Raw genomic sequence first — 16473 nt, 5'->3', positions numbered from 1 at the left:
AAATTAAAATTTCTATCACTCCTAAACAGTTGTGACTTATGAAGAAGACCTGAAAAGAATTGGTTATTATTCACTCCGGCTATGCTAAATGAATAGATTTATTTGCTTTTGCTGAAGTGTTGAGCAGTTGAAGTTATATTCTGCAAACTGAACCACTTCCTTAGCCCATTAGATAGATGCAGAGTATCAGGATCTATAAATACATTCTATCAAATATTTATTTTGCACCGTAATTAGCATTCTGTGTTGCCTTTTTTTGTTGTTGTTCTGAAAGGACAGTCTCTGCATCAAGGACTGTCTGAAGTCTTGTCTTCTCTAACTGTGCTGACCCATTCCCTTATGTGTAGGTAGAACAAGTGCTGAAGAGGAGGCATGTTTGCTGGTGAAGTTACACTGTCTTCTGAAATTGGGTAATGCAGGCTGACAAAAGCTGTTTCCATTAGGATAATGGCATACCTTTAAAGTTTTGCTGACATGTGTGCAGGGCGGAGATCTGCTGGCATAGCTATGGCCTCAGTTAGATAAGCAAAACGAAATAAAGAGAACAGAGGAAGGAAAGGACAGTTGATGAGAAGAAGGGGAGTTAAAAATAAGAAAGGGTTTTGCTGCGTAGCAAGAGAATTACGAAGGTGGAGGAGCAGATTTTCCAAAGGCATGAATGATAGCTAAGTGTCTAAATTTCACTTTCTGCTTCTGAAAATCTCTTATTAATATTACACAGAGACTGAGGTGAGAGAGAGAGGAAGAACAGAGAACAGGAGAGAGAATGACTAGAGGAGAGATCTAAAGAGATAGGCTGAAGATGGTTAATGAAGCAGAGAAATGTGATTCTTGGGGTAGCATGAGTCACACACGAGGATAAGGAAAAGGAGAACGAAACAACAGCCATAAGCAAAGAGAACAGATGAGGCTAAAACCACCAAGTAAGTAGAAGAAGAAACTTAGCCTTCAAAAAAGGTACAAGTACTTTATTTAAAAAGAAACAGACATTAATGCAGGTTGTGCTGGGATATCAGGTGATGACAAGGAGAGTGTATGTGTCGTAGTTGCTGCTGCAATGCACCGCAGGGTGCTGGTTCTGATTATCCAAACTGAAGGCCTGTTACAACGCGTCATGGCTTCCACTGAGGTTACACATGTAGATATTGGGTGTAAATGCAGCCGTAAATGCCTTTTAGGCTAGTATGTATATTTCAACATAATTCACAACCTTTATTATTGACCAGATTCTCATTTCACAGCAGGTATCGCTTGCCCATTTTGTCACAAGGGCTTGTCACAAGAAGTGTGAGTAGGCTTCAACAGAAAGAAGCAGACTTCGCCTACTCTACCACCATTGCCTGTCAGATAGAATTAAATAGAGAAATAAATGTACCCAACTGTCCTGTTTCTAACCACTGCTCTGAATGCTAGGCAATAATCACACTTGGTAAGCAGAATATGGATACCTAAGACCCTAGTATCCATTATTTCCCTGCTGTCTTACAACTGGTTTTGTAACAAGGCAAAGTGTGTCTCTTCCCGTGTAGACTAGATTCAGAAACTACTGCTGCTAGTAGTAAACTGAGCTGTAAAGTGGCTGTGCTGTAGATCTAAAAGTTCTTGATTCAAGCATTGCAAAGGACCCAGTATAATATGTAATGATCATATAACTAGAGGTTCTTGTTATGCTAGGTAAAAAGTAGAAATACAAAGGCTTCAGGAGAATCTTTTGAGTTTGAGATGATAACTTCAGTGTTCTTGTGGCGCAGCCGTAGGTAAGTTCCCTCTGAAGTGAGCTCTGACCAGAAGACTTAGTGCTGTAGGGCAGTTGTCATCAGCTGCAGTGTCTCACCTCGTAGGTCCCCACTTTGAATCCAGTCCACTCTGTCAGCAGAAAAAGCTGCTGTGTTGAGCTATTCCCATGTCACAGGCAACATGCATTTCTTGAAGTGTTGTGCCTTCACAGCTTGCTTGGTGAAATTGCACTAAGGGGCTACATCACCTCCCTGAGTTTTATTCCTTAAACTGTCCCCTGCTAATGATAAACTCATGGGACTGGAATGTGGGATAAATAAATAACTAGTGAAGCAATCACTGAGCTTTAGTCAGAAATCTGCAAACACAAAGAATAAGAAATGTTTGAGCGAGAGAGGTAAAGAATACTTGTTGAATCCAAACTAACCGAAAAAGCATCTTTACGATACACATTTTGACTAAAGTTTTGCCTTGTGTGCAGGCAAAGGCATCCCAGTGCTTCAGCCCTCGTGATCCTTTCCTTCTCCTTCTACTAAAGTTACAGTCTCCAATTTGTTCCCATTAGCAACATACACTGTCAGCCAGTGCCTGGCTGATATTGCAGTTTTTTGCTCTTTAGCATTTCTTCTACAAGAGCCGACAGTGTTTCAGAGAGATGACACTCTCCCTCTTTGGAGACAGCCAGCTGCCACTATGTTTTCTTCTCTCCCAGTGGTGTATTTTGGCAGTAGATTTCCTTTGCAGCTGTGAGTACAATTTGCATTTGGAGAGTATTGGTTTAGAGAGAGAAGGTATTTAACAGAGCTAACAATTATTGTTTTCAAATGGTTGGAAAGGTGATGAAAATTCCAGTCAGTGCTTGTGCTTGTGGATTAAAAACAAATATCACTCGTTGCCATAAATGCTGCTTCTCTCTCCTACTGCGACAGCTGATAATGGCTGAAACACAGATGCCACATTAGCCCAGGTTTCAATAGGAAGAGACTTTCGGTGGGGACTTAATTCTGAACCTGGCTCCAGGTTTGTTAAACTCTTCAAGGAAAGCCGGACTGCGTGTGTGTAGGATAAGGGATCTGCACTTGTTCCTAACTTCTGAGGAGATGCCTTGGCTTTTTGTTCTTTAGGTGCTCTGTGAACTTAAAACTGTTGGTTTTGTAAAGGACAGAAGACAAGAAAAAAGTGCTACTTGGTGTGTGTTAAAAGAATTAGCTAATACACTTTTATATTTACAGAAAAAGTGTTTTTTTTTGTCTAGGTTTAAACAATTTTAAATTATCCTGTTTGGTTTTTGGCAGCAAAAATATGAACAGAATGAAGTTCAAAACTATGTTGTTTCAAGCTTTTATCTATTTTTTTTGCTAGCAATTAATAATAAACAAACAAGAATTACAGGCTTATAATTTAGAAGTTTAGTAGTTGCTGCTTGGTTTAAAATGACCTTGAAGTGGTATTCTTCTTTACATCTTTCTTTTCTCTTTGCTAATGTGCATTTCAGCTGGGCTAATTCCCCTTTTTTTCTCCAAGGGCTTTGTTGAAGTGCAGGCAAAACTTTGACTTTCTTCTCTTCATATTTATGATAATCTTGTCACATTCTTAATATTTTACTGCATCCACTTTGATTCCATTGTGAATGTCCCTTGTGCTCTAAGTCCAATTTTCTGCTTTTACCTCACAGTGCTTAAACTATCCATTCTATTCTGCTCTGTTTTCATCAAGAACCAGCCATTAGCAACTAGATTACAGCCTGATAGTGAAGATTTCTTCTTTTCACACACTATAATACAGCTTTTCTCTTCCAAAGAGATTTCTGGAGCTCATCAAATGCCTGTGCTACAGAACAATGCATCCGTGTGCTTTCTCTCAAATATCTTTTCTCTTCACGGAACTTTGAAATGCTAACTTATTTATTACTGTCTTCTAAAGAGAAAGCAAACAATTTCATCAATAATGTTGAATCATTTTGTGTTCCCTTTTTATAATGTAGGTATAATCTCTGGAAAGCTCTTGGCTGCAAGTTTTTTAGAGCAAGCGAAGGATTTCTTTAATAATTGGTGGTACATTAATTACAGAGGACCAAGCTTTTGAAGTAGCACTGGCATTATTATTTGATTCCAGTCCTGTGTTTACATGCTTTCATGAAGACAAAATGCCCATGCCCCAAAGCAGAAACACATGCACCGAAAGGGTCTTAAAGGTCATGCTAATCTCCCTACATCCTGCTTCTGTTTTGGCTCAGTATCTTCATCCTTTTCCAGAGCAATACACTTTGATTTACAGATTGCAGAGGGCAAAAAAACCAGCTACCAGAGGCTGGAAATGAAGTTAAAATTATCACTTGTCTGTCCTGGCCACTTCCTCCTCTTGAGCACATAGAGCAGCAGAGAGCATGAACCTCTGCCTTATGTCATCCTCCTTGTAGGCCAAGTTTACCAGCCAAACAGTGGTAGCACACGACCTTGGAGGATGGGTATCTTTAGTGCTGAAGCTCCCCAACTGCAAGTCTGCTATGCCACACAGTGCTCAGCAGGCCACAGATCGCATAATAGTAAAAATGATCCTTTTTTCAGCTAGAAGTTTGAGGAAGATGCATAGTTGTACAGCAGCTATGGTGACCTAAAAAAGTGGGAACTGAATGCATAACTAGTTGTCTTTGTTCTGTGCTCTGTGACAATAGGTAATCTTAATTTCCTATGCACATATGATCAGTAAGTTTTTTGGTTTAGTTTTTAAATGGATCATGGTTATAGGTTAGGGTTTGTGACCATTAAATATATAGAGAGCTTTGCAATAGACAAAATAGGGGAGAAAAAAGAAAACTGAACAAACAAAAAAAGCATTATCACATTGAAGCATTCAATTAGAGAACATGATCATCAAAGAAAATAAGATCTGAAACAGATTTTTTGGAATTATATCAATATCTATACAAAGTAGAACACTAAGCTTCTCTCATGTTCATTTGCTCACTTAAAATTGTTGTTTTTCTGCATGAATGTTAACCATATAGCACTTCACGTACACGCAGCCCTTCTTCTGATGTCCCAGTTGGACAATTAGCTCAATCAGCTAAAATTACAGGAAAACTTAGGATATGTGACAGTGTGCACTAAGGTGTTTAACTGCTAGAGATGTAACTGCAATAGCAGTCAGTACCTGCTGCACTGGGCTAAAAAAAAAAAAAAAATACAATCTGTAACCATCCTGTAGCCAATGAGGTGTTCAGGGCAGTCCAAGTTTAATTACCAGTAGGTTAAGTAAAATTTGCTCAAGTTTCCATGCACAAATTTGAAAAACTGAATTATCCTTCTTACAGGCTTTTGATGAACAGCACTTTCCCCCCAACAAGCACTGAGTCAATGGTTTAAAACAAAGAGCACTGTACTGGGCAGAAGGAAGAAGTGCTCAGAACAAAATTGGGAAAGCCAGCAATAGCAATAAATCAGCCATGCCTATTAAGCAGGATTTCTGTCTCCCCAGGTTGTTTTGGCAAAAGCGCTAACCTTAGTTGCCCTCCTGCAGCAGTAAGTGGCTAATGAGGCAGAATGGTCTATCAATCACTGCCTCAGTCAGAATGCTACTGCAGACTGTTGTCCAAATTTAGGGTAGATCCTTCCCTCAGTCTAAAAGGGCATGATGCTCTGGGACTTTACCTGCCGTCCTAGATGAGGCACTCAGGACTGCTTTCAGAATTCAGCCCAGGCATCTCAGTTGGCCTCAGTCCACCAAGTTTCTTTCAAAGCTGTGCTGAACTTCCAGATGGAAGTGGGGAATATTCATGACCCAGAAGGGTCATACCATCAGACAGAGACACCAGACCGCTTTTGTCATCCTATTTATACAAGCAGAGCAAATCCGGGTTGTGGATTTGCTTAGAGGATCCCTGATGCTGTGCATATAAATACCCCTACTCTCTACAACCTTGGGCTGTATCATTGCTTTAGACCAAGCTTCCCTATATATCCAGAAGATGTGAGTACCTCAGAACGGGTTGCTCAGCAGCCAGCGTGCTGAGTGAGAATCTGCCTAATCAGCAGGGTATGCAAAAAACAAGAGTGACTCAAATCCTGCTCCTCCTCCGAACTGTCTCCAGCACCTTCCTCCAGGTGATGTTTGTGTCCTCTCCTGAAGGTGGGCATGCAAGTCTTTTTTTTCAAAAGCTGAACAGTGATGACTCTTCCCTTTCAGAGAAGCACAAATTAATGGAAGCCACAACATTGTTGTATGCAAAACTCGGTGATGGGAGAACTCACTCAATGAAGGTGATCTTAGGCTAAGGTCTGTGATCTATCCGAAGGAATTCAAAGCCGTGTCACTTGAGCTTTCTCTGGTCTAGAGAAGAGATGGGAACATGGCCACACCAAGCATTTCCGTGTGCAGAAAACCTGAAAGTTTTAAATTTATGAAAATCCCTAAATTACCATTCAGTCCTTAACTTTATTCAAACAAAAAATATCCAAGTATTTTTCTTTTTTTCTTTGGTTTTGTTACTTCCTCATCATTATTCTGAAGTTGTTTTCTCTAGTATTGCTCATGTGTGAGTTCGATACAACATTCTTGTGAATGGGATCCTTGCTAAATTGTTCGTCTGCAGAAATAATTGCAGTACAAGAAATAGTTGTACTAACAGCAGAAAGTAGTGCTTATACTAATACTTTATAACTGCCTAATTTTACAGTTATCAGTTGTTAAAATAGTTTCAGATACATGTAAGGGCATCTTTTAAAAAGATGGCTTTCTAAAACACTGTAGGGAATGCATGATTATTAATCTCAAATTAGGATCTATTTTTTTTCCTTTCAGTAGAAAAATGTTACAAGTTAGGAATTAATTGTCATGTAATTGATTGATAATTTTCCTTCCTGCTGTGTGTGGAAAGCTATTGGATGATGGCATATCATTCTCAACAGGAGGAAAAAGTATCAGTCATTATGGGACAATTAGTTCCAATTTCCACTATTTTTGTTCCATGGGCTGATAAGATTGCCTTCATAGTGTAAGTACAATAATTAACCATAAATATCAAATAATTTTTTTTATTTTTATTTTTAACTTAATAAACAAATCTAAATGCAGATGCTTCCTGCACCCCCATGCTCTTCTTTCCTGGACTGGTGACATTCATGAAACAGTAATTTTCACGTAGCTGCAATTAACAGAACCTGTCACAGTCAATCAGATTACATTCATGGTTTTGCCGCGTTGTTCCTGATTTCAGTGCTGATATGATGTGGCTGAAGAAAACCCTGAAAAATCTTTTTATCAACATCACAATTTATGAAAATTGTGTATTTCCCCACAAACCCACCATCTGTTTACAAGAAAATTCTTGGACGTAAACTGTCATTTTTTGCTTTATTGACAGTGAAATCGTAATACTTGGTTAGTCACCTTATAGCGAGCATAGTAGCATATCATAAATGCACACGTGGGAGGAATATACTTATGATGTATATATACAGAGATATATAACAGTGTACACGCAGGTACTTTACATGTATCTGATTGATATCTGAGTGGTGAACTACTGAGATTTTTTAAAACTAGAAGGTATCCACCTGAAAAGTCTGAATCTTTTATCGCACAGAATTTGCAAAGCTTGATGTACAAAATTCACTCACATGTGAGTATTTTTCCCATTAGTATACTTGGGTGACGCATCTTAAAGCTTTAATGCCAAATACCAACTGTTTACATTTTTCTAAATGCCAGCCATGTAATTTTATCATAGGATCTGAAAAAACTAGCTGAGCTGTTTCCTTCTCACTCCTACCACCAAGTAATGCAGCCCAAATTTCATGTGATTGGCTACAAGGATATAATCCCATGCCTTCAGCTGTAACTGTGGAATCTGCAGTAGGTTCTCAAAGGTATAATCAACTGGTCTTTGAAATTTTAGTTTATAACTGCATTCATGATGCAGAGGAGGAATACAATCTTACTGTGTTCTTGTTTTCTCAGCTTTTTGGTACTGCAGATGTAACAGGGAAAAAAACACTCCATGGTGAAGTTGGAATGTGGTACTCCTTAAATTCAGCATATATGACTGAATATACATAGAGAGCAGATCTTTTTCAGAAAGATGGTGCCATTTTTATATAGTCACTTGTCAGAGTAGAATCACACTCTGAGGTGCCAATTATTTCACAACCTAAGTCCAAGACTTAACTAATCTGTGAGGTAGCAGTGAATTGCACATCTCAGCTCCCCATATTTGGTTCCTTAGTGCATGTACTATCCTGCTTGTTCCTAATTAATTTTACTAACCCCGTGGTTACTGAGTGCAGAAATTGGGACACATAGGAAATCTCAACAGAAGGAAAATTCAAAGGGGAAATAGTGAATTTAGAGCTATGACCTACAGATACCAAAACAAGAATATTAATAGCGTTTCTCCATATTATTATACAATTTCTGTTGTGTTGTTCCTTATGAATTTTACCACATCATAGTTAATCTCTATGGCACTTTGCTAGTTCATAGCCATTATTGGAGCCATTGATTGGACAGGAGCCAAATATGTGAATATAAATTGATTTTATGCAATGTACACAACAAGGAACTTATTGATATAAAAGGCTTCATTATTTGTAGGATTACTCTAAAATGATTTTGGAACAGCAAGAATTCTCTGTGGACTGTATTAGAATTTCATGCTTAAATGCAGTTGAACACTAATTTTTATCTGAATTCTTTTGTCTTACACTGCTGTATAAAGGAAGTCTGGAAGTAAGTATCAGGGGAGTAGAAATGCAGATTACAGCTTCAGGAAACAAAATGCAAGCATGAAAGATGACAGAATGGTCATGTGGGAGGAAATTACTGTAGTTTCTTTCTTTCTCTTATTCCTATTCATAACTAGCTATTATCAAGGACCTCAGTCATTTTGAAGCAGCATTTGCAGTAGTAGAGGAAGACAGAGGGGTTAAATTATACATATTCTGATGCGTTGACAGGTTTGGTAGCCTCACTGCTGCCGCAACATGACAACAATGTCAACATCCAGAGAGACAGGGCTGTCTCTAGCCCGGTTACCTCTAAAAATCAAAAGAAATACATGACTAAGAAATATTGTATACTTAGGGGAAAATAAGAGTTTCAGAACATGGTCAGGGAAACAGGCATTTATATAGTGAATCTATGCAAGGGACTCACCACTTTTGACTTACTGCAGTGCTCTTTGCTCTTGATTTTTATGTTTGTCTGTAAGCTGCTGTGACTCCTCTGGCTCCTGTATGCTCTTCTGCATTGCAGAAGCAGAAGTTTGAAGAACAGTCAAAAAATTATGGCTTCTAGCTGGTAAGAAAATAGTGTTGGCCTCACTTCTCATTTAAATTAACAGCAGTCATATCAACAGCTTAAGGAGTGAGTCTGAAAATATCATTTTGCATAGATTGGTACTGCAAAATATACAGTGATTAGCTGTTCATAGATTACATATCAGACTGAAGTTCTTTCTGAAAATGCAAGCCAAAGTTTCTCTTGCACAGACTCTGCAGCGTAAGATATTTCGGAGCCCTATATGTTGAATAGTTCTCCCGTGTTTAATAATGGGTGACCAGGAAGCTGAAAGATAAACATATAGATTGTGCCATGTGGTGAGGAATTTGTCTTTCTCCAATGTTCACAGTGGCCATATCCCTTCCAAAACAGTCAGATGGTTTGCTGTCCACTGAGCAGATCATTTTCTGGACATTATATGGTTAGCTTTGAAACATGCTTAGAGATTAGATTGTATGTTGTAATGATTTCAATTACATAAAGTATGTTTATTGTGACAGAGAACTGTGAGCTATTTTATGCTTATTCTACGTATATTCTATGTTTATTAGCTATACAGTGAATTAAAAAAGTGAAATAGGTTAGGAAGAGCACACAAAGATTTGGATATGATTTGGATATAACTCATACTCAGATAATAGGTGTCCACTGTGACTATTAGACTGGAAATCTTACAATATTTCATTTTCTCATGACAATGAATTTGGATTTGGCCATCAAGTTAGTGTCTTTCAGTTGTTCTTCTAAAAATATTTGTTCGTATTTTAAGCAAATTCTGGAGACTGATACTGAGCTAATGTCTAATAATGGGAAGATTTATTGCCTGGTCCAGGACTGTGCTGTAGATAACTCAGTCTAACTAGCTGTTGGTTCCCAAACCTAACAGTTTTGACTAACTGTCAAAAAATATTTCTGCCAAGCTCCCCTCCTCTCTGCTACCTTAGAGTTGCAGCACTTCTGCCTGACTTGGTACGTGACTGCTGTCCTGCCCCCACACTTGCTTAAACTTGGGCTCAGACATGCCACCCTCCCTGTATGTGGGGTCCTCATCCCTACTGACTCACTACCTTTTGGTCCTCTTCCTATCTGCAATATCGTGTTCCTCCATCCTGCTCCAGGACCAGCGGTACTCCTTTGACAGGACACACTGGCATAGTAATTTTTAAACCTGAGCAATAAAGTAGCTGTGGGCTTTCGGGGAGAGATTTAGGTGTTTTATCTTATTCATTCAGTCAAGCCGATGAAACTATTGGCTTGGTATTAGTAGCAAGAATCGGAAAACAGTTTTAAAAGAGTTAATGTACAGCTGGCATCTAGAAAGCATCAATTGATGTTTCACATATGGCAGCAGGAAAAATGTCTCTCCTCCACTAAAAGAGGTGCAGGGGTGATTCTGTGGGGGTTTGCTGGGACATTTCTTGTGCATCAGTAGCAGCATAGACAGGGCACCTGAATTAGAGGTTCTTCACCTGAACACCAAGGTTCTTCATCAGAACTTTTTTCCCCATGAAATGTTGAGCCTTTCATGTACCTTCTCTAAAGCAGTTTTCAATCTGGATTGCATTGTAAGCCTTTGTGGTAGTGGTGAAAAGGCTGTTTTGATATGACATCTTTACCGTGACCTTCCATTCTTCTGAAAATGTAGTTACAGGCCCATCTTTATAAAAAGCCAAGAAAGTCTCTTTTTCTGAGCTTGTCTTTTAAAATAAATGTCCATTACTGAAGCTAGAAAGATAGTGTATTTCATTAATAGGAAGATGAATGAGTAAAAAATGTATTATTAACATCCCAGAATACTTAAGTCTAGGAAGAGATCATGTATTGTAGATATCTTTAGACATTCTGGTAATGTTCCCATCTTCTTAATGATGAATTAATTTCATCAAAAACAGTATAATGGAATACGGTAAATTTTCAATGTGGTGTCAAACCTTTCTCTGGTAACTCTGCATACTTGCCCTGGCCATATCAGCACTGAAAGCTAATAGTTTCTTTCTCTTTCAGTGCCCAGGACCTGTAAATAAAAATAACAGAGGAACACAACTGATGTTAACATGTGATTTTTTTTCTTTCTTGGATAAGTTTTGTGATTACATTCCAAGCTGGATGTAACTGCTGAGGTGAACATGTTTGGGATGCTGAAAAGATAAGCTGTCCAGGAAATAGCATTTAAGAGCATAGGTCCCAATTTATAACTTTGCAGGCTTATTGAGGTACAGTGACCAGCTCTACTACAGTTACAGCATTAAACATTGAAAGAATGGTGGCACGTACTTCTGAAAACTTACACAGTTACCCATAGTAACACTATATTTGTATGTTTTGAATAATTCCATTAATTTTAATTTTTAATATGGAAGAAAAAATTGAGAAAGGTAAAAGGACACCTTCCAGAAAATTTCTCATTGGGAGGGAATGATTTGGTCAGCATGGGATGTCTGACCTGTTTGCTGTCTCACTCCACGCAGCTTGTATTCATCAGATAAGAGGAGGAATGAGCAAAATTAAATTGTCTGAAATCCACCATGCAGAAGGAATGTCACTGATTTTATTTCCATGAGATTAAGTATTTACTAAGTCCTTTACTAGCTGCTATGGTATACCTGCTGTAATTCTGTAATTTAACCACATAGAAACCATACAAATTTGCTTTGCTGCCCTTTGGGGTTTTTGTTTGTTTGTTTTTGTTTTTGTTTTGGTTTGGTTTTTTGGTAAGTCTATCATAAATCTCCCCATGATTTGCCATAAGATGATACACTACTCTGAGTTTTGCTCGCATTCCAAATCCTGAAAATCCCCCTTTCATGTGAATCACTGTGAACAACCCACAGTGTTCTCATTAATTTTCTGAGTATTCAGTTTATTTTTAAAAAAACATTTAAAACAAGTAAAATTTTCCCCCCAAGGGGGTATTAGTCCCCCCAAGTTGTCCACGTCTTACTTTAGATATACCAGAATGTTTGCAAAGAGAGGGTGTTGCCCTCAGAACACATTCTTTCAGCTCTGATTTCCAGAGTCTGTTCCATGCTCTGTAATCACCTATATCAGGAGTCTTACTCCTCTTCTTTACTCCTCTCTTAAGAGTTGTTGCTACTTTACTAGTCCTTTAAGAGGTGCTTTCCAATGGGACTCTCACCATCAGGATCCATACCAGCATACTAAGGCAGTCAGCCAATACTTTGTACCTCCATAAGGAAATCTCTTGCTTCTTACGAATCTCCAGAGCTCATTTGTGTATTACTCAGATGCTTCACTTTCAGAGGAAATTATGTAGAAATTTTGTAGAAGTTTGAGCTGATACTCATTTTTGTCAGATTTTGACTTTCATAGGGAACAGTAAGGCTTTTAAACCCTTGACCTCCTCAAGGGTTCAAATCATCATCTCTGGATTTTCACTGAACACTTGCCTACTTCTGTATAGAGACAACAAGCATTACTGCAGAGTATTACATGTATTTGTTCACTGTTTTGTTTTACATGTCTTACAATGATTATATGGCACTAGTATGGACGGGCAGTGGTATACCAAAGAATTGGCATGCTCGGGGAATATCGTCTATGCTGTGTTTTATAGAAGCCTGTAAATGAAATTGTACTTTTATTTATGACTTACAAATGTACTCTTATTTATGACTGCATGTTGCACATGAAACATGTAGTGTTTCATACCTAGCACTATAATCATTTTAGTGAACACTGAACTGGAAATCATAATTGAATTCTATGATATTTCATTTTTTAACCTATAAGAAATCTTTGCTTGCAACTACCATTTCATAAATGGCAGAGAATCTGCTAGTATTTTGTAGATCTTTACCTTCAGTGATGCACTGCAGCATTAAAGTGATCTTTTTTTGTAAAAGGCCAATTTAAATCTAATTATTCAATACTCACAGTCTCTAATAATACCACAGTGTTTATACCATTATTGTGGAGAGCTGCAGCATTACAGTAATAGAAGCCATCAGATGTTATCTCTATAAGTGGGCATGTGCTCTTCAGAAAATTCTTTACTGCAGAAAGCTTTTTCTGAGACAAGATTCTTTTTCAGCCCCTTCACACCTATTTAAAATATCAAGATAGTGTCATTGGCATGTAAAGGTCAAAGGCTCTGTAGCAAGTCTCAAAGCATTTGTGCATGCCTCATTAGATGCAGTGACCTCCAACTGCACTAGGACTCTACCGAGGATTGTTCCTGGAGTTCAGAGGAATACTCTGTTTTGTTATTTTTCCCTTCTTTTAAAGAAATGAAAGTGTAACGCTTCAAATTTGTTCTCCTAATACGGTTTCAAAATATAGCTCCAAAACTGGAAGCAAATAAATTACATTTGCCTTAATTTTTAATTAGCTGAAAGTCATCACTGCAAATTGTGTCTTCCATTACAAAATAAAATAGTCAACTGCCAGGCCTGAAATAATTAAGCAATATATTATAATTAAGCAATTTAATTTTGATTTAATTATGATATATCATACAACTTTTCTTCTGATTTAACTGACATTCATTGACAAAATGCTATAATATAAAACAGCACTAATGTTTACAGCTGATGTCTCTGCATGTTTTGCTTCATAGTATTTGGCATTCATCAGAGCATATGGAAAAACTCTTCTAGTCTGGAATAGCTGGCACGTTATTTCATACTACCCAAATTATGCACTACGTGTTTTTCCCGATTGTTATTTTGGGATGCAAGTGGGGAAATCTTCACAGACATCGGACTTGAGCCAAAGTTCGTGGATATTAACTGGAATCTTTCCATCGACTTCGGTCTGCTTTAGATAGTGAACTGCTTCCATGTTGTTACAGGCAAATAGATAAGACTGCATTCTTATGAAATATTTATGGAGCTGTATCATATATATATTCTGTGTCAACATCAACATGATTTTATATTAGGCTAGAGACTGTGAGGGCAAAGGCAGAAGCGATGGGCAGGCAGGGAATACTACTTCGTTCAGCGCTGCATTGATAAAATTGCTGCAAAGTATCCACCAAATTGCTTCTTCAGAACAAGGCTATCCCCCTATTTAGTTAAAATCTTTCTCATCGGATGACAGTGTTAGTGTTGGAGAACGGCTTCTATTCGAGACTACACTTGTGTGCAAACCCCTGTTTAATGACAAGTATGGCGAGGGTGATCTCAAAAGGTTCATTCTGCCTGCAGGCAGGTCTGCGCCTGCAGGTCTTCATGGCTGTGGGCTCGTAGAAGTGAAGGTGAAGGACGAAAAGCCAATTCTCTTCTTGATTTAGTGATTTGAGCACTCTCGGCAACGTCCATGAAAACAGTCACGTAAGGCAGGGAAGCTCATGATTCATCGTATTGCATGCAGTCAGATGCTCTTATACCCCTTTAATTTTGATGTGTTGCCTTTTTTCCTGTGGTGATGTTTAAATTTCTCAGCAAAAGGTCAAAGGCCAAATGTCTTTTGGGGCTGAGAGCAGTTGTACACTCAGAGCAATAATGAATGTTTGTTCTCTCTCAAACCCTTTCTCCCTCTAGTTTTCTGAAGAAGAACAGAATAATTATTCAGATCAGTGATATTTAGAATGTGGCAGAAAATCAGAACAATGTGTTCAAAACCAATAAAAACATTTCAGCCAGCCTTCCTGTGATATCGAAATTGCTTTGTGCATGTCATCTCACCTTCACCCCACTGGCCCAAAATTCTTTGCTTTGTAATGTATGGTCAAGTAAAGGTTTTGCAAAATGCCCGTTAAACAACATGAAATTAAAAATAATGCTGATGTGGGATTATGTTTGTGACAGCCTCTCAGATATTTCAGTATGGCTGCATTTAGATACCCTATAGGTGTCGTAGCTTCATGAATACACCAATGAGACATCTGAATAATTTAAGAGAATATTGTCAGTAGCAAATGTCACACAAAATAACTGGAAGTAAAATTACCTTCAATAAGTGAAGATAAAAATGGATGTAAATCAATTTCCGTTTAATATACAACTTGCTTAAGTAGGAAACAATAGTTTATTACTTTGACAAGAAATCTTGAAGTGTTTTTATTATATCCTTATCGCTTCATTTATTTTATACAGAAACTTTGGCTATGATCCACACCTCTGTAACTCTCACAGAAAAATAGTTCTGTAAATACACTGTGAAATTTGCACATGGGGAGCAGTTATTACCCAATTTGCTTATAGTTTCAAAGTTGAAAGGCAAAACGTAAATCTGCGTGAGAGTTTTACAGGAATTTTGAGGTTTCAAATTCAGCAATTCAAAATGCAACATGGTTGGAGAAGAACTCTAAGCAATAAAATTATTCTGGCTGAAATTAACCCTGCAAAAGACTTTTCTCTCTTGTCTAATAAGTATTTTATGAAGAGCATGAAGCAATATGCTGATGCAGTCATATTTACCCAGTAAGCATGAGCACCAAGTGATGTTGTGCCTATTTAGTCTTTTATTGATGAGAGACCCATTTCAATGATTTAAACATTATCTTTTGGGGTTTTTTATTCCAACAGCTTACCCAGGGGTTAAAATGGTGAGTGAAAGTCATCATGAGGCCCTGGCAGCACCGCCAGCTACCACAGTAGCAGCAGCCCCTCCAAGTAATGTCACCGAGCCAGCCAGTCCCGGAGGAGGGGGAGGAAAAGAAGATGCATTTTCTAAGTTAAAAGAGAAGTTCATGAATGAACTGAACAAAATTCCATGTAAGTAAATCTTGATTGATTATAAAGCTTCTTTTGGCAGATTAGATTTAACTTGACATTTTCTTCTTTGTCATTTATTTAGACAGCATACTAAATGCTTTCTAGTCAAAACGAGAAAAATCACAAGATAAACCTGGTTTAGTAAGCTTCTCAAAATTAATTGGAGTAGAAGAAACAGGGCTGAACTCATGCAATTTGAGTCTATTCCTGAGATGACAGATTGTCTTGGTAATTTTTACTGATGAATTATTGCTGAATCATCAAAACTGGAATGGCAGAACTTCACGGTGGCCATGGGACCAATAAGCAAAATATTTCCTACCAGTAACAGTTAGGGTTTCGTGTTTATGACAAATGTGTGTGGGCATACTACTTTAAAGCAGAATTTGGCCAAAACTCATAAATATGCAGAAAATAAGGAAACTGTGTATCTTTGGGGATTAGAAAATATAGAAAAAATGGGGAAAGAGCTTTTTAAAAAGAAAATAGCTGTAATACATCAGTAATGTGTGAAGATAGCCTTGCTTTTCCCACTCAGTAATTCTGTTAGATCAGCCATTGAACGTTGTTTGTGGTGAGTTCCTGTACCTATGCAGAATACGTTAAAAGTACCAATGTATATTTCTGTGAAGTCAGTAGGGTTGAAGTCAGCAGGGTTCTTCTGGTCTGTGCTAGAAAGTGTTGACTCAAAGTTGAGGTCTCAATTTGTTCACATTTGTAAAAAAAATAAAAAGCATTGGCTTTTTGCTGTTGTTTATCATAATGCTAGGGTTCTTGA

At 37.9% G+C, this 16473-nt stretch overlaps 1 protein-coding gene across 1 annotated transcript in view; it reads left to right on the top strand.

Annotated features, from left to right (window-relative positions):
• SYT1 (synaptotagmin 1) overlaps positions 1-16473 on the top strand; it is a 356785-nt gene that overhangs the window by 207643 nt on the left and 132669 nt on the right. Inside the window, 1 exon segment of the mRNA XM_069773427.1 lies at positions 15507-15695. Coding sequence (XP_069629528.1) covers positions 15507-15695 — 189 coding nt within the window.

This window comes from Haliaeetus albicilla, chromosome 28, assembly GCF_947461875.1.
Source record: "Haliaeetus albicilla chromosome 28, bHalAlb1.1, whole genome shotgun sequence".
In the NCBI taxonomy this organism is placed as follows: domain Eukaryota; kingdom Metazoa; phylum Chordata; class Aves; order Accipitriformes; family Accipitridae; genus Haliaeetus; species Haliaeetus albicilla.
This window is presented reverse-complemented; position numbering and strand designations above follow the sequence as displayed.